General features: G+C 43.9%; 2 protein-coding genes across 2 annotated transcripts; both read right to left on the bottom strand.

Annotated features, from left to right (window-relative positions):
- Positions 1-1,002: 1,002 nt before the first annotated feature.
- Positions 1,003-4,687, bottom strand: LOC137898780 (acidic mammalian chitinase-like). Its single transcript, XM_068742827.1, has 11 exons — positions 4,663-4,687; positions 4,526-4,552; positions 4,228-4,432; positions 4,079-4,135; positions 3,434-3,599; positions 3,228-3,352; positions 3,037-3,160; positions 2,764-2,946; positions 2,556-2,672; positions 2,328-2,460; positions 1,003-1,669 (listed from the first exon to the last, which is right to left on the bottom strand). The coding sequence occupies exons 1-11, from the start codon at positions 4,685-4,687 to the stop codon at positions 1,395-1,397; spliced, it is 1,437 nt and encodes a 478-aa protein (XP_068598928.1). The 3' UTR covers positions 1,003-1,394.
- Positions 4,688-14,453: 9,766 nt separating this feature from the next.
- On the bottom strand, positions 14,454-18,188 carry LOC137898900 (acidic mammalian chitinase-like). The gene is made up of 11 exons (XM_068742954.1): positions 18,131-18,188; positions 17,690-17,719; positions 17,367-17,571; positions 17,163-17,219; positions 16,908-17,073; positions 16,648-16,772; positions 16,442-16,565; positions 15,861-16,043; positions 15,259-15,375; positions 15,029-15,155; positions 14,454-14,861 (listed from the first exon to the last, which is right to left on the bottom strand). Exons 1-11 carry the CDS (start codon positions 18,147-18,149, stop codon positions 14,653-14,655), a joined length of 1,362 nt encoding a protein of 453 aa, XP_068599055.1. The 5' UTR covers positions 18,150-18,188; the 3' UTR covers positions 14,454-14,652.
- Between the last annotated feature and the right edge of the window lie 312 nt (positions 18,189-18,500).

The following is an 18,500-nucleotide window of genomic DNA, read 5'->3' as shown; positions in this document are numbered from 1 at the left end:
TTAACTAATTCTTGAATCCATAAATGGGTTTTTAATGTAATCTTTTTTCCTGACCTCATTCTGGATCAGAAGTTCCACAAGACATGTTTCAGGATGGTTCATATCGGACCCCTTTATGACTGTGATGTTTGGTGACTGAATTGATTGCAGATTTTAAAAGCTAGGATTTATTTTGAAAAAGCCTCCATTATAAGTAAATCGGAAAATCCAGGTTTCTTTCGTATCCAGACGGGTATCTGATCGCTCTCAGAATTTAATGGGATCTAAATTAGACCAAGACCCATCTTCAGATTTCTTTTCATCAAGATCCATCCAGCAGTTTTTCTGCTGGCAAACAGAGAAACGCTGTCAAAAATATAGCCTCCTTGGTGGAGGCAATAAATTACATCTCAGGAGACCAGGAGATATCGCTCGGATACACAACAGATACTTGCAGAATGATGAGTCAAAGTGTGACTTGTTGCTAAAAAAAGTGAAAAATTGAATTCCTAAATAGCCGATGTTGGCACTTTGGTCTTTTGCTAAGTATAAAGTTTTGCTAAAAATATAAATATATTTATATATATATATACACCAGATATATATAAAGTAATATATACATATATATCACTTTCACTCTAGCGGTTGTGTTCATATTGGTGATTTTCCACGGAGGGTCGTTCTACCTGTTTTTGTGTATCAGATGTCGTCTCCTGTGTCTGAGGTGATTTCCCTCCCCCCAGGTGTGTAGTGGTGTTTGTATTATCATGCTTCAAAGGGTAGCGTTACAGATGGAATCCCCTTCACACACCTTCACAGGGAAGCTTTGGAGCTTAGAGTGTGGGGGTTTCAGTCTGAAGTCGCAGCCACATGTTTGATGCTCTCCTCTCTGAACGAATGACTCAGTCGCTTCCTGTTGAGACTCGGTGCTTCCCGAAAACAGTGCCTCAGCGAGGGTCGGCTTCGTAGCGTTGCTGCTCAGAATTGAGATGACATAACAACACGATGTCTGTTGTATGCTTTCAAGGGAATTTTTATTTGTGTTAAGGTTGTGTTAAGTATGGCATTAAACACGGGGCTTGGGAAGCTTATTGTGACTGTTGGATATATTCTATACAGAAATATGTTTATATATTCAGTAAATGATTGTATTGTCATTGGTACAAAATAATCCACATAGTCTTAGTGGTGACAAGTAGGACTACTATGGCGAAGGTGCAAGATGTAGATTTCCATGGGGACTGAAATGAAGGTTCAAACTCAGCAGTTACTGCAACAGCGCTTTTGTTCATAATGTGCTATCTGTATATTACATAGCATGGAAACATAAATCAATACAACACTAATGACAGAATCACCCAAATGATCGTATGCACAGAGGATAGAAGGCATTAATGGCTGACATTCGTCTCGGTTCAGGGCCAGACACAGCACTTGCAGCCATCGTCAAACACTGTTCCACTTGCGCAGTAACGCAAGAAGGTCTCGCCACCGGCGCACGTGTAGAAACTGGTCTTGTCATCCGGGTTAACGTAAATGCCGTCAGGTTTGCCGTTGCAGAAGCCAGATCCTGGGACGTGGGTGGTAGTCGTGGTAGTCGTGGTAAGAGCATCGGGAGTGGGAGGGGTCGGAGGTTTAAGGGTGGTAACTCCTGGCTCGGGTGTGTTAGTAGGGGACGGAGTGGGAAAATCTGAATGGCGGGAGAAAAAGAAGAGTTTGAAGCAAATTTGCAAACATTTGTAAGTTGGAGGTTGACGGTGTTCATGTGTTCAACCAGTTCCCAACTAGTTCGTCGACGCAGAATTCTAAAAGCGGCAATCATTTGGAGTTTTTAGAGAACAATCCTCACTTAACAACGTACCTGTTTAACGACTGAAGGAGTTTAGACTGGCTTTCGTAAAATTGTAAAACTACGTGTTTAGCAGCGAGGAGTCGCTGTTAGGACAAGCGGAATACACTGGCTGCGGAGTTGTGAGTGAGTACGTATATTTGTACACTATAATTGGCCGATACGTATGAAAATATTAACAGCTTTTCATTCCTTCATTCATTTTCATGTCCGCTTTATCTGCCTTGTGGGTCACGGTTGTTGCCGGAGTGCATCCCAGCTGTTTCTATGGGCGAGAGATGGGGTACACCCCAGATCCGTCGCCAGAGCATAGCGGGGTAAACATTTCTTGACAAGACAAAATCTTGGGGTTTCCTTTAACGACGAAAACGGTTAGGGACGAGGCCTTCGGAACGTAAATCCGTCGTTAAGTGAAGCCCACCTGTACTTTAAAAAAAAGGGAGGTTCTTGGAGACATAAATAAGTTTCCCAACTTCTCCCTGAAAAGCCTTGGACTTACCAACATCGAGAAGTTTTCGGAGATGGGACAGCAGAGGGTGGTTGCCCTGTGAGCAGAACCTTCCAGCAAAGTCATCTAAATCAAGTGCCCACACAAAGGCGCCGCCAAAGTTTTGTTCCTGCAGGTAGCGCACCTGTTTGCAGAAATAAAACGAAATGCAGTGGAAATTTATGTCGTCTCTTTTGGTATGCTGTGAGGGGGCTCAACGTAACCTGATGTGCCACCGACCTTGATGTCATAGCTCTCCCTGGTGTCAAATCCCACCCATTCATTGCCCTTGAAGGCATAGGGAACTTTCTGGTCTTCAATCCACTGCATGGAAGCGCCCTTCAAAAAGCCACAGATCTACGCCAAAGAGAGCGCCATAAAGCGTCTTATTATTTGAATTAAGTCACTACAATCGACGTCTACTATGATGGCTTTATTGAAACTGCACCTCATAGTAGGACCAGAAGCCGGCTTCACGTGTGAACGGACCAGCTGATGCAGGGCCGCTAGCTGGAGCTCCTACGCTAGTGTCGGTTGATGTCAGACGGAAGGTACGGCCATAAGCGGCGAATCCCATCCTCAGCTTGTTCACTGGGGTGCCGTTGTCTCTCCAGTACTTCATGGCAAAGTCCTTGAAATATTGACAAGAAAAGTGAGTTAAAAACAAAGGGCATCCCTCAATTGACTTTTACTTTAGGTCCCAATGTCCCATCTTCCTTACAGTGTTAAAGTAGATGAGGTCCCCGTGGTCGTGTTCTCCTCGGAACAGCGGGCTGTTGTGTCCGGTGAACCGCTCCCATGTTCCGTGGAAGTCGTAGGTCATCACGTTGATGAAGTTCATTTCCCTTAAACACAGAAGCAGTCGCGTCATGACGGTTCTCTCTCTAAATATGCTCGTGGCAACGCACTCACTTGGCGATCTCAGCAATCTCATATCCACCATCGATGGTTCCCTTCCCAGCTGACACCGCGGCAGTCAGCATCAGTTGAGCGTTGCCGGTGGACGTCGCTTCAGCTGCGTAGGCTTGAACCAGTTCCTGCAAAAATGCACCGAAGAAAAAGTCAGAAGTCAACCAGCAGTGGTTGGACAATTGCAATTTTAGACAAACTGTTCTCACCCTGCAGAGTAGAGTAAATCTCTGTTTGTCCCCTGGGGGGCTTCCACGAGCACCGGGGTACTCCCAGTCCAGATCCAGACCATCAAATCCATGAGTCCTAAGGAATTTGATGGTGGATTGGATGAATTTCTGACGGTTAGCTGGCGTGGACACCATGATGGAGAACCTGCAGAGACGTTTTAACTCCGTTATCATCCTTGAAATGATCCCTCGAGGTCATTAGGATACCAGTCTTTGCATCAGTGCTGTATCTGCTGCATATGAGCTCAAAGGCCATTTGGCAAGCTGGTAAAAGCCAGTAACTACCTTATTTAAAACTACATTAGAGATTGGACTTGCCAAAATGACTAGTGAGAGTTTTAGATTTTCTGTTTTACCTGAAGGGAAAAACCTAATTCTGTATGATATCTTACTTTACTGTACGGTACAGTTGTGTTTTTTGTTCTGGTTTATTCTGACATTGAAAACAACATTTTCTTAGACCACAAAAATGCACTACCGGTATTACGTATTCAAATAAATGCCGGGGATAGTTATCTGGAAGAACCCGGGAAGAACTGTCCGGCATCTCACTTTTAAATTCTGAGAGAGATCCGGAACCCCGTTTGGAAGTTATGTTTTTTATTTATTATAATTACTACTCACTGTGCTGAACCGAAGTTCCATCCACCGACCGCCAGCAGAGTCTTCAGATTGGGATTTCTGGGACGTGCAGAGATTGATTTAGACATTTTTGCCCCACTTTATTAATGCATGTTTTGGTTTTGAACATTTCACCAACAGCCGACTCTCACTTGGTCTTCAGAGCATTGAAAGACTTGTAGAGGACGTCATCGTTCCACTCGTAGGTAACGAGCTCGTTGTTGGAGTTGATGATGGAGAAGGCATAGATAAGAGTGGTGCACAGGAAGGGGTCCACATCTTGAGGCATGAACTTCCCCTCTCCAGGCCTATACTGGGACCAGTTGGTGAAGTAGCACTCCATCCTGGAGGCAGTTCCTGCGGTGGAGAAACAGGCACATAAAGATCGGATTCCAGTTATTGGAGCAGGTGAAACAGAGGAGATAAAATAAAAAAACTACCCTGACTTACCCAGCTGGCAGACAGCCAGACAGATGGCTAAATAATTGAGAAAACACAGAGTTAGAGAAAGAAACATTTTAAATTGAACACAGAAAATGATGCTGGTCAATCAGCAAAGAGTCGGCGACGCCAGCAGCAGGAGATACCTGCTAGGATTGTCAGCCGGCTCATTTTGGATGGAACTTCTGGTAACTTGAACGGATGTCTGAAAGAGAAAGAGGAAACCTTCTGTTAAATGAAACCAAGAAAAATCACCGCTAGAAATCCAAAATCAGAGGGGCCGTGCCCTCATTAACTCACCTTAGGATCAGGTGATGGACCCAAACATTAGGAGCAGTTGTGGGTCTTTTATACAGTTGAAAACGGGAGGCGTTGCGCCCTTTGATAAATCCGGTTAATGAATGTCATAATAATTAGCGCGTGTTCGGATAAGATCCTGCCTGAAGCACATTCAGGCGGTGCAGCACTCTGGACCTGGACCACGTCCTGTCCAGTGGTCACATCGGCCATTATCACATCATTAATCAGTGGAAATGACCACAGTGAACCGTGGATCATAGTCCTCAACTCCTGCCTTTGGCTAATATTATTTCTGTTGTCATGGTAACGTAACTAGAGGTTACAATTGCGCACACAAAACAATCTGTTGAATCGGTTCAAACGAGAATCAGTAGTCGATCAGTGGCAAAGCGGGTTATCGAGACAGAAATCTGCGGCCGCAAGTACAGTTTTACACATTTTACTATAGATTTTTACTGTTTCTGTGATAAAGCAATTCATTTGAATACGATCGGGGTTACTGACAAGTAGTTTACACACTTGCTCAAATTATTAATTACAAAATGACATAAGAAATTGTCTCATCTATTTTTTATTAACATTAGACATGATGAGAGTAATCAAACTATTAATGAGGTGATGACATAACATGCTTTATAACCCTTTGCATCGAAATGATCCTTATGTAACCACCTTTTATTGAACAAACAATAATGAAAGCGATGTAAAAATAACATATATTAATATCTTACTTTAGCAGTAAATAAAGTACCTTGTGTATGTTTGTGTATGTTTTAATCACCCTGACATGATCTCAAGGTCTTTAAGACACACTTCGTTCATGTTTTGGGAATAAAATGTTCAGTCGGCATGAAGCACATGTTTATACGTTTTTAGTGAAATATAAGAGTTTATATAAAACTAACTAGAAAAACACTCGGAGAGCACAAACCTCCACCAAGCAGCTCATTCCGTACCTAATTGGATTTACACCATTTTTATTTTATTTAAATTTTTAGGTTCAATTACCATAAAACATACCTTTAGCAGTTTAATTCACATTGGCATTATTATTATTATTATTATCCTAGATTATTCTTGGTATCTTTATACACCAACCATGAAAAGTTAAAGTGAATCAGAGTTGATTTTTAACTCATTCTTGAATCCATAAATGGGTTTTAATGTTAAAATGTAACATTTTTTCCTGACCTCATTCTGGATCAGATCCAGAAGGCATTTTTCATGATAGTTCATATTGTACCCCTTTATGACTGGGGTTTTTGGTGAGTGACTTGAATGCAGATTTTACAAGATAGGATTGTTCTTTTCTTTTTTAAAGCCTCCATTATAAGTAAATGGGAAAATCCAGATTTTTTTTTTGTATCCAGACGGGTATCCGGATCCCTCTCACAATTTAATGGGATCTAAATTAGTCCAGGACCCATCTTCAGATTTTTATTCATCCAGAACCACGTGACAGTTTTTCCCGTAATCCTACTAACAAACAAACAAACAAAAACAGAACCTCCTTGTCAGAGGTAATGATCATATGAAACAGAGGAACATTCTGTAATAACCTTTCCTTTTCTCCTGTTTCTATCAACGACTTTAACCGCTTTATCTTTTCCCTTGTCGAACGCCGGCCGTGACCATTGGCCATCAAGATGTTTCCTCGCTGGCGGCCTGTTTTTCCATGGCAAGTGAACTTCAGCTCACACGGAGATAGTGTGGAGGTGGAGGTGGAGGTGGGGAGGCAGCGAGGATGCAGGGTGGGGTCATCCCACCCTGTTTTCTTTTTATGTTAAAATGTAATATTTATTCCTGACCTCATTCTGTATCAGATCCAGAAGACATTGTTCATGATAGTTCATATCGGAACCCTTTATTACTGGGATGTTTGGTGAAAAATCTGGATTTTTTTGTATCCAGACAGGTATCCGGATCACTCCTAAAGTTTAATGGGATCTAAGTTAGACCAAGACCCATCTTCAGATTTCTTTTCATCAAGACCCATGCAGCAGTTTTTCTGTAATCCTGCCAACAAACAGAGAAACAAACAAGAATTGTCTTGTTTGTTAATCCTGGATTTACATGATCATAATTCAGATCACCACCAAAATCTGATGGATGGTTCTTTGGGTCGTACCCCACCTCCATCCAGAAAATCTGAACTCAGCACATTGTGAGTCATCCTACCGAGTTGGTTTCCTGCCAGACGTGATCAATAGACAAGCGACCAGCTCGTGTCTTTATCGCCAGCCTTTTATAAATATGTGCTGGGATAGCATTGATCAGCTGTACAACTCTAGTTTGTGTATATCCGGAGTCACAAAGTGTTGAGTTTGCTCTTTTTTTTGATTTTCTGATCTGCTTCATGATTAACAGTTTATGTAGAGAAGATAAGAGCCCTTAATTCTTATGATCTCATAAACACTTGTCTAAACTACAGCTGAGGGAAATAGTACCACTATCCTCATCCTTGTCCTCCTCTCCAAGTTATTATTATTATTATTATTAGTAGTAGTAGTAGTAGCAGTAGTAGAAGTAGTAGCAGCAGTACAAGTCCCTGTACAAGTTCGTTCTGTACAAAGTCTCTGCTGTGTGACCCGACCATGAACTCAAAGCAGACTCTGATCATTAGAGAATAAAAGAACCCCAGCAGGCTAAGAGTTCACGTGCATCGGCGTTGCTATCATTTATATCAGGTGTAAAATTGATGCTTTGTGCAACAACAAATGGAGACACACGATCGGTCCAGTCGGTCCCTGACCTTGACTCATATGCAGCTATAAATCCAGTCCAGGATCCGGACTACGGTTCTTTGGATAAACACTGATAACCCTGATAATGGAGCACTTTGAACAGATGTCTATAGGTATTTAGAGGTAGAGGTACTTCTTTACGTCAGAATGTATTGTACTACAGTAAGGACTGGGATGCTGTGAAAGGTCAGCCACGTCCGCAGTGAATGATTTTTAATGTCAGGGTTTAAAGCAACTAATCACATGGAATAAAAGATTATTATTATCAAGGTTAATGTCAGTCATCAAGCAAGCGTATCAGTTAGCGTGCTTGTTCTGCATGCCGTTATGCAAGGCTGCTGTAAATATGAATGAGATAAACTAACCGTGAATAAAATAACAAAACACGCGTGATACAATTATATCAGTAAATTAGCAATTTACTGCCAATACTCTTCAATTGTCGTCAGGTAAGAAGCATTTCAGATAGTGCCCAAGAGTAACATAGCATGGTAAGAAATATATATATATATATGAGAAATATTATGGCATGCCGTTCAGGAACTTATTATATATATATATCAAAGGCTCGGAATATATATATATATTCGGTGCACGTTTAGATATATTCCGGAGTTCGGACCATATTCTCAGACTTTTGATATATATATTCCGGAGTTCGGTCCATATTCTCAGACCTTACTTTTGATATATATATATAATAAGTTCCTGAACGGCATGCCATAATATATATATATATATATATATAATTGTATATTTCTTACCATGTTTTATTGGTTTTTTTAAAGTTATACCACAGAATATGCAGCTTCATAGGTAGCACAGGTAGTGTGGCTAGCAGGAGCTAACGTAGCGTTGCCAGTTTCTCCCTTGAGCCGGTCCCAATCTCAGATAAATGCAGAGGGTTGCGTCAGGAATGGCATCCGGCATAAGACTTTGCCAAAATTGAACATGCAAACATCCTTAAATGAGAAAGTCATAGGCCCGGGTTAACAACGACCCACAAGACGCTGCTGGAAATTGGATTACTGTGGATCGAAGACAGATACAAAGACGAGTATGAAGACAACTGCATCAATGGCCAGGGCTGGTGTTGGGGAGGACGATTCAAAGGACAGGGTGAAGTGGAGAATGATGATTTGCTGTGGCGACCCCTTACGGGACAACAGAAAGTACAGTTGTAGTAGTAGTAGTAGTAGTAGTAATAGAAGTAGTCATCTGAGACAAATCCCAGTGGCTGTTCCACTGGTGAGTGATGGTGTGAGTGGCTACTTCCTGATGTTAGTTCACCTGGGCGTGTTATTCTATGATTAAAGGTATGGCCCAGTAATTAATCATGTTGCAGTCCAACAGCAGGACTGAGTGAGCTACGTTACATGGGCACCGATGGCGAAGATGCCCCTGGAAGCGTACTGGAACCGCTGCCTTGACACTCTCATTCCCAGTGGAGCAAAGAGATTCCATTTGTTGGCCTCTTATTGTGCGGATATGTTGTGTTTCTTTGGTGCTTCATGATTTTGTTTTGTACCTGTGACGTTTAGGGTTAGGGTTAAGACATCCATAAGAAGACCCAGGAGCGGAAGTCACCCATTAACTGGCCAAAATCCTGTGATAAAAAGGTATGGGAAACAGTCAACACAGACCTCATATTGCTGTTGGAGCAGCTTCGTGGAAATGCAGTGAAGAAACTGGATAGAATGGGAGAGCTCATTTACAACTATGGAGCTGAACGCTTTGGAGCTGCAAGCAAAAGGAAGAAAACACCATCCATCCCTATTCAATCCAGGAGACAGCAGGAAATAATTCGACTGGTCAAAGAAAGAAGGCAGCTGAAGAAACAGTGGAGGAAAACCACAGAGGAAGAGAAGGAGGGCATAAACGTGCTGCAGGCAGAAATTAAGAACCGGCTATCAGTACTGAGGAGAGCTGAAAACCTGAGAAAGAGGCGTAGAGAGAAGGAATGGGCAAGAGCTAACTTCTTCAAAGACCCTTTCAAGTTTGTAAAGGGTCTGTTCACGAAGGAGAAAAATGGAAACCTCCAAACAACAAGGGAAGACCTCGAAGCCCACCTATCACAAATATACTCCGACAGCCGCCGACATGAACAGGTCTCACTACCACATGACATGCCACCGTTACATCCTCCAAAACATCAGCTAGACGTCAGCCCTCCCAAGTGGAGTGAAGTAGAAAGAACTGTATGGCCGAGCAAGAGCAGCATCCTCCCCAGGGCTCAACGGGGTGCCATACAAACTCTATAAGTATGCACCAGATGTCCTGCGTTTCCTATGGCGACTGATGAGGCTGGTATGGCTGAAGCAGACGATACCAACAGCCTGGCGAAGGGCAGGGAGCATCCTGATCCCAAAGGAAAAGGACTCTACTGATATTAGCCAGTTCCGCCAAATCAGTCTCCTGAATGTAGAGGGTAAAATCTTCTTCAGTGTAGTGGCTCACAGGCTGACTAACTATCTGGAAGTGAACAACTTCATTGACACATCTGTGCAGAAAGCGGGGATGCCAGGCTTTCCTGGGTGCATGGAACACCTGAGCATGATATGGCACCAAGTCCAGGCTGCAAAAAGGGATGGAAGAGACCTCCATGTTGTTTTCCTTGATTTGGCCAATGCCTTTGGCTCGGTTCCACACAACATCTTATGGTCGGCATTTAGCTATTTTCAAGTTCCAGATGTTATCACTGCCCTCTTCAGGGCCTACTTCCGAGACGTGCAGATATGCCTGTCAACAGCAGAGTACACCACAGCTTGGCAGCATCTGGAGGTGGGCATCATGGCAAGATGCACCATTTCCCCACTCGTCTTCACCATGGCCATAGAAGTCATTATCCGTGCATCTCGATGGGTGGTGGGAGGAGAGCGGCTAAAACCAGGCTTGCGCCTCCCTCCCATTAGGGCATACATGGATGATATGACCACTCTAACTTCAACCATTCCATGCACAAGACGGCTGCTGAGGAAGTTGCAGGAGAACATCGAATGGGCCCGGATGAGGTTTAAACCGAGCAAGTCCAGGAGCTTATCTGTGGTGAAAGGGAAGCTATCAGACCAGCGCTTTAACATCGGTGAGGAGCCCATACCAACTGTGTTAGAGAAGCCAATCAAAAGCCTTGGGCATTGGTACGATGCAACCCTTAAGGATATGGTTTAAGTGGAGCAGCTTAGACAGGATGCCATCAGCGGTCTTCAGAGCATTGACAGGACCATGGTCCCTGGCAGGCTGAAGCTTTGGTGTCTTCAGTTTGGTCTCATACCTCGGCTGATGTGGCCTCTGACCATTTATGAGGTACCGTGCTCGAAGGTTGAGAAGCTGGAGAGGGTCATCAGCTCTTTTGCCAGGAAATGGCTTGGGCTTCCCAGGTGCCTTACCAACATAGCACTGTATGGTAAAGGCATCCTGGAGCTTCCTCTATGTAGCCTCACAGAGGAATACAAGAGCAGCAAAGTCAGGCTGGAGATGATGCTGACAGATTCTCGAGACCCCTGTGTAGCTCAAACTGCTCCTGCAATTGCAACTGGGAGGAAGTGGACTCCAACTGTAGCTATACACCAGGCTAAATCAGCCCTTAAGCACCGGGATATTGTCGGCCACGTGCAAATGGGAAGAGGAGGCATTGGCCTAGAGGAGAGTAAACCATCCTGGTGCAAGGCATCTCCAGCTCAGCAATGTGGGCTGGTGGTCGAGGAGGTTCGCCGAGAGGAGCAGGCTGCAAGGTGTGCAAAGGCTGTCTCACAAGGAAAGCAAGGTCAATGGATGCGTTGGGAAGATGTTGAGAAGCGCAAGCTCTCTTGGAGAGAGATGTGGGACATGGAAGCTTATCGAACCAGCTTCATCCTGCGAGCGACATATGATGTGCTACCATCACCACAGAACCTCAACCAATGGTACGGAGAAGATCCTACATGCCCCCTCTGTCCATCTCCAGCAAACTTGAAGCACATTCTAGTTGGCTGCAAGACAAGCCTTACACAAGGCCGTTACACCTGGCGGCACAATCAAGTCCTGAAGTGTCTGGCAGCTGCACTGGAGAATAGAAGAATGGTCGTCAATGCCCTGCCCCCCCTTTCCTCCCATCTTACATCATTAGGACATTTTGTCCGTGAAGGGGAGAAACAACAAAAGAGATGTATTCCAAAATCAGAGGTAGGACAGATGGGAGCAGCACGGGACTGGAGGCTCCTTGTTGATCTGGAGCAGAGACTCTGCTTTCCAGTGGAGATCGCCACGACCAACCTCAGGCCAGATCTTGTGTTGTGGTCTACCTCAATTCGAAGTGTTTACATCATAGAGCTCACAGTGCCATGGGAGGATAATATAGGCGAGGCCTTTGAGCGGAAGAAGCTTCGGTATGCTGAGCTGGCAGCGGATGCTGAACAACGGGGCTGGAAGACCACAGTCCTCCCTGTAGAAGTGGGCTGCAGAGGCTTTGTGGGCAGGACTGCTACTAGTCTCCTCAGGGGCATGGGAATCCGGGGCCAGGCCCAACGTCAAATCATCAAAGCCCTGTCCAATGCTGCTGAACGAGCAAGCCAGTGGCTCTGGATTAGGAGGAGAGACAACAGCTGGGCTCCAAAATGACAGAGACAACATCAGGGGGTATAGAAGGGGGTAAGGCAGAGGGGGGCACACCCGGGACGCCAGGTGTTGCTGCTGAACCCTCTTGAGGTGTCGTGGGCCTGTTCAGTGAAACACCTATGATGGAGGGTGCCCACCTGATGACCCCAATGAAACCCTTAGCCCCTTCTATCCTGCCCTGTGATGACTATAATCCCTACCCATTTATCAAGGTAAAAAAGGATTGTAACATCCAGTCCCATTCCGGTATGCAGTCAGACAAGTTTGGCTCAGGGATGAGGATGCCCCTGCCGTGCAGAGTCCAGTGCACTTTGGGTAATAACACCATATCCTGTGTTTGTAAAACATAAAGGGTAATTAACTGGTCAGGTTGGAGTACAGTCCTAGTTGACCTTATTTACTACATGTATGAGCCCCATAATGAACTATACACACTACCACCATTGTAAGCTGACATGCAGTCAGGAGCTTACATGCAGAAAAACAACATAAAATGAAGAAATTAATTTATTAGTTGAGATTTATCCATAGATGTGTACTAAAAAGTTATTTTCCATCCCATTATTTTTATTATTTTATTATTTTCTGTGTTACATGCTAGCAGTGAGATGGTATTACTGTCTCTGTGTATGCCTCTATTTACTATAGTATGAACTAAATTCCCATAGTTCAGATGATGTATATCAGGGGTCCCCAAACTTTTTCCTGTGAGGGCCACATCACTGTTCCCTTCTCTGATGGAGGGCCAGGGTCAGTTTGTACAGGAAAAGTGTGATGATGGCAGGGGTGCCTAAACATTTAGGGGCCGAATGCGGAGGCAGGCTGCAGTTTAGGCTTCATCTCACCATCACAACTACACACAGTGACATGAATCGAGTGTCACACACGCAATGCCTCTCACACCCAAACTCAGTCTCTCTCCAGCACTATCACGAAGTGCAGAGGCGAAGAACGACTGGATCAATCAGCTGATCCAATACAGCTGCAAAGGACCAAACAACAAACCTCAAATTATTGTAAAGAACCTGAATGCTGCACGCCTCGGTTTCAAACCCAGGATCTTCTAGCAGGGAGTCAAGTGCACTACCCACTACACCACCTAGATGTGACCCCATCAAACATTAGGATAAATAGACAGTAGCATTGTTGACTTTAGACCAGAGGCACTGGTTTTGAATCCAGTACGACGTCACCTGGTCTGAGACACGCCCACTCCACATAACACAAAAGGAAAAAGCACAACATAACAACACAACAACATAGCAACACAGAACAACATAACAACACGCTGTGGTCTGAGATATCAACTTATTATTTGACAGGTACGACTTTAGTAATACCTCGAGTCTCCTCACCTATACGGTGGCGTGGTCGGTAGGGTTACCGACTCACAGCCGGAGGAACTGGGATCGCATCCAGCTGTGGGGGTGGAGTAGGGGCGGCAGGGTAGGCCCAGGGCCTTACCTGGCGGAGCGAACTGGACCACTGGTCCACTCCACTCCGCTCAGGTGTGCCCTGGACCTACCCTGTTGCCCCTGCTCCATCTTATTCCCTTAGTGGGATTCAATACCAGGGCCATTTTGCCCTGCCAACTATGCCACCGTGGAGGTGAGGAAACCTGCCCTGTTATTACAAAGTAATTACTATGTAATAAGTTTGACTTTTACCCTTAGCAAAGAAGCTCTCCAAAGTTTTTATTTTTGATATATTCATTTTTGCTCGTTTACAGCTGTTTTTTAGTAACGTATCACGTGACCAAGAAAATTCACAGGCGAATGTCACATTGGAGAAAGTCCAGTCGTTTCTCGAAATAAAACATATTTTAGATGCTAATAATCGATACAACGGAAATTGTATAAATTATTTACTCTTTCTGTTTTTGTTTTCTTTTCCTCATGTCCCCGAAGGGGCTCCGTACTAGCTGTAACTTATTCTGTTTGACTAGTAAAACTGAAAAAAGAAAAAGAAAACTTCAATCAACAAGTGATCAATGCTTTTGTTCAGAAGCAGCAGCGCATAAAACTTTATTTATAAGTAAAGACAAGAACATAATAACCTTTTTTTTTAAATTAGATGTGCTTTTTTGTGTGCTACATCTTGTATGTTAAAATGCTGATTTGATATTCCTAACGTATGGTAATCTGTTAACTGCTGCCAATCAAATGGTGAATAATCTACTCTGTAGGGTTCTTACGGAGTCTGCTGAAGAACAAAGAGGAATTCTTGAACGTTGATGAATCAATACTTCTTAAAAACTATGGACTAACAATCGGCTGCTAGATGGTAAATGTGAACTGACATTTTCTTTCCTTTACAAAGAATGATTTTATTCATATTTCCCTCCCAGCTCATCCATTTTATTCATTCACCAGGTCATGAAAGATTTTAGATGGAAAGCAGTGATCTGGTTGAAAATAGTCCTACTCTCAGTTTAAATCAGTTGAATCAATGCAAGCTGATGCTACATCTCATAGGTGTGTTGTTTTAGTCGACGGGGGCTCATGGCCAGTTGCAGCACTTGCAGGAGTCCCAGTAGATCAGACCGGGCTGGCAGCGGTGAAGGAAGGTGTTTCCTACAAAGCACTGGAAGTAGGTGGTCTTATCCGCCGGGTTCTCGTACAGACCATCTGGGCGACCACGGCAGAAGTCTGCTATGGGGTCCCTGGTGGTGGTAGGGGCAGGTGTAGTGCTAGGCCTTGGGGGGAAGCCTGTAGAAAATGACATTGATTATGAATTATGAACAACAGACTTTTTGATCCGTGCTATCTACAGTAAACAGCTGTTTTCAGAAGATTAATGACTGATAGATCTATTGATTGAGTCAACTCCATCAGAGTGTCGTGGCTTTGTGAGTTATTTGGACTACAGTGTTTACCCATTGACATTCTGAGGTGACTGATGAGAGGGTAAGCTCCTTCTGAGCAGAAGGATCCACCAAAGTCATCCATATCCAAGGTCCAAACATGAGCACCTCCCAGTCCTGCGGCGGTCATCCACTCGACCTACAGGAAGACTACCATCAGTTACAGATACATGAACCGCAGACAGCTACAGGGCCCAATATGGGCCCAGTGTGATTCGACCTGCTCTGGAGCACAGGGGTACCTTGGAAGAATAGCTTTGCTTGTCATCATACCCAACCCAGGAACTGCCATGGGTGGCATAAGGAACCCTTTGTTCAGGGATCCGTCCCACGGTAGCACCAGGTCTGAACTGACAGATCTGGTACAACATAAAAAGACCATCCAAATGATCATTAACATTTTTCAATGTAAATTTGCTTCATCGGTTTACATCATGAGAAGAGAACTCTTTCTGTCACGGACTTTAGCTTTAGCAACATTATGTATAGAACAGAGACAATTATCACATGTAAGTGGTACCAGGAGGTTTATTCCTGTTGTAAAGCAGTGTGTTTGTTACATACATGAAAATTGAAAAATGTGGACGAAACCCATAGAGCCCCATGGAGAAACCTAAAAGTGAAGGGTCGTGCCCCATCCAACCAATGTTTCATGAAAGAAGCCAACGAGGCTGAACTTATCTGTCGACACCATTTTCAGATTGGTATGGGCACCAGCAGTAGCAACAGTGGCCTACCAGCATCTTGCATTCTCAAATTTGATTGGTACTTTTGTCATAAATGTGTGCCAATGAGGTCTGACATAGCTGTGAACACTGTTTTAACGTTCATGAATGTGCCATACCTCATAATAGGCCCAGAAGCCGGCAGTGCGAGTGTAGGCTCCGGCATCTGCAGGGCCATTAGCTGGTGCTCCGAGGTCTGAAAAACCGCTAGAAAGGCGGTAGGTTCGTCCGTAGGTGGGGAAACCCAGCAGGAGCTTCTCAGCTGGTGCTCCTAGAGCTTTCCAGTGGGCTATAGTAGAGTTCTAGATGAAAAGATAAGTAAAAGACAATGAAATAACAATTTCAACCCATAGAGAGAAACAGAGAGATACCCAAACCCTAACGCCTGGGGAGCGGACTCAGCCTTACCAGGTCATCTAAATCTAACACTCTGTATATTAACGCTGAAACCAAAACCCACCTGAAATAAAACACTAATGTTAGCTATCACTGCTGCATGGGGGTTGGCTTTCAGGGTATTTCAGGTTAGATGCACTCTTGTTGCAACGTTTGGGTTCACTTTTACCCAGATGTCCCTGGTACTGAAATCTAGCACCCCTGACGTGACTTGACAATTCAGCCTGTACCCTTTAATGCAGCTCAACCTCAGTGAAAGTAGCATAAAGTGGACCCATATTTCGCATAGCAGTGAGCATCTTACGATGTTGTGATCAAATTGCGAGCCAATGTCCACAGCGCTGCGGTACAACGGGCTGTTGTGTCCGGTAACTGCCTCCCAGTGCCCGTGGTAGTCATAGGTCATGACATTGATGAAATCCAGATAACTGTTGAGTTTTAAATTTGGCATTTTTAGAAGAGCAGCTGAAGATGTTTAGTTCAGTTCGATGCCCTTTCAAACAAACTTACTTCAGAGTTCCGTTGCCCTCGTAAGCCTTATCAATGGTGGAGCGGAGAGCGGCGACGTTGGCCGACAGGAGCAGCTGAGTCTTCCTGGTGTCTATGGCTTCCTTTGCAAAGGCCCGGGACAGTTCCTGAAAACAGAATCAGTAAAGACCACCTCAGATCATGCCGTTCTGCCATCGCAGCAACTTTTAAGATGCCCAGAAACGGTGGCATTAACCAGTCATTTTCAACAAGTAACAATGAAAAATAAGGTCCAATCTAACCAAGAGCAGCAGAGAGAACCTCATCTTGTCTTCTGGTGGGCTGCCGTTGTGTGCGGGATATTCCCAGGCAAGGTTCAGCCCGTCAAAGCCATGAGTGCGCAGGTAGCTGATGGCCGAACTGATGAAGGCTGTACGAGTCTCAATCTTGGAAACCATGGCGATGAATCTGATAGGATGTACAAAAAAACAACAACAATTAGCATTCGGGCAGGACAGCAGAAGAAGAAGGTTTAAGAGGAGGAGAATGAAACTCACGGGCTAACCCCATAAATTGTTCCACCGACGGACAGCAGAGTCTTCAGTTCAGGATTGCTACGATGAAATCATCATATCGTTAAGCAGCACAAACGGTCCAGTCAAATCTAGATTTGAGCACCAACATTGTGAAATAAACTTGCCGTAGTTATGCCTAATAGTCCGTTCAGCTCTGATTGTCTGCTGCGGTTCGTTTTGACTTACGTGACCTTGAGGTTGTGGAGCCTGAGGTACAGCTGCTCATCGTTCCACTCGATGGGGGTGATCTGGCTGAAGCTGTTGATGGTGGCCAACGCGTAGATGACGTGTGTGCAGAGGTACGGGTCGATGTTGTCGGGGGTGAACTTGCCGACACTGGGCCTGTACTGGGCCCAGTTGGTCATGTGACACACCAGTTTATAGGATGAGGCTAAAAGAAGACACCAGGACAGTATTATATTATCACATTATAATATAGCAATGATTTATTATCATGTTGGTTTCTATATATATATATATATATATATATATACTGTATATATCCTTACCGATGTGTAGAATGAGCAGAACGCCCACAGCTGCAGGAACACAGAAAACAGGTGAATATTTAACAGTGTATTTTGTGGACAAAATACAATTATCCACAAATAACATAACAATAAATTATATTGTTCTAAAGGTAAAATCTAAATAATATTCAATTTTAACTTTTGCATCTGCAGTTCAAGTGGATGTATGAATGTAAATTGGTTGGTTGCAAGATTGTGTTAATGACTAAGCAGTTTGTTGAATTACAGCATGAGTGACTGAGCAAAGTCACAGGAAGTTCTTTAGTGTTTTTATAACAAAAAGGGAGGGGAGAGTAAATCTGTTGTTTTAATTTGAAATTGTTCTTTATCCAGCACAGTGGACGTTTTAAGAGCCGACACCTCTGTTAATCCACATTTAATCCGGGCATTAAAGCGCATTTCAGAAGTCAAAGTCTCTACCTGTGAGGAGTCTTGCCATTGTTCTGGACGCCAAACCGGTTTTTCCGCTGCAGGAGTCACTTCTGGTCGATCGCGCCACATACATTTGATAAATGTGGTAAAGCAGACATGAGAAACTGAAGCAGGCTTGTTTCATATGATTGTACATTCAGACAAACACATTTTAGTCGGATGTTTAAAGGTCTAATATTTCATATTTAATATTTCAAATCTCTTTTTACATTAAAATATTTTTTTCATTTGGACACAAAGCAATTTACCTGTCTGTCAGAGGAAAAGCAGCCGAGTCCAGAGCCAGGCGGGGTTACTTCATATTTATATTAACTTATTAATGACTAATAGCCGGTAGCAAAGGGCAGCTGATAAGGCT

The sequence above is a fragment of the Brachionichthys hirsutus genome, chromosome 8, assembly GCF_040956055.1.
Source record: "Brachionichthys hirsutus isolate HB-005 chromosome 8, CSIRO-AGI_Bhir_v1, whole genome shotgun sequence".
Taxonomy (NCBI): Eukaryota; Metazoa; Chordata; class Actinopteri; order Lophiiformes; family Brachionichthyidae; genus Brachionichthys; species Brachionichthys hirsutus.
Note: the sequence above shows the minus strand (reverse complement) of the source record. Positions and strands in the feature narration are given on the sequence as shown.

What these genes read in the sequence shown, in the direction of transcription:
- LOC137898780 (XM_068742827.1), bottom strand. Translation starts at nt 4,687, where the DNA reads ATGAGCCGGCTGACAATCCTAGCAG. An exon ending in CCGGCTGACAATCCTAGCAG is followed by an intron (nt 4,553 to 4,662) that starts GTATCTCCTGCT and finishes TCAATTATTTAG; the next exon opens with CCATCTGTCTGGCTGTCTGC. An exon ending in TGGAACTTCGGTTCAGCACA is followed by an intron (nt 3,600 to 4,078) that starts GTGAGTAGTAAT and finishes ACGTCTCTGCAG; the next exon opens with GTTCTCCATCATGGTGTCCA.
- LOC137898900 (XM_068742954.1), bottom strand. An exon ending in CGCAATTTGATCACAACATC is followed by an intron (nt 16,044 to 16,441) that starts GTAAGATGCTCA and finishes CTTTTCATCTAG; the next exon opens with AACTCTACTATAGCCCACTG. An exon ending in GCTTCTGGGCCTATTATGAG is followed by an intron (nt 15,376 to 15,860) that starts GTATGGCACATT and finishes ATGTTGTACCAG; the next exon opens with ATCTGTCAGTTCAGACCTGG.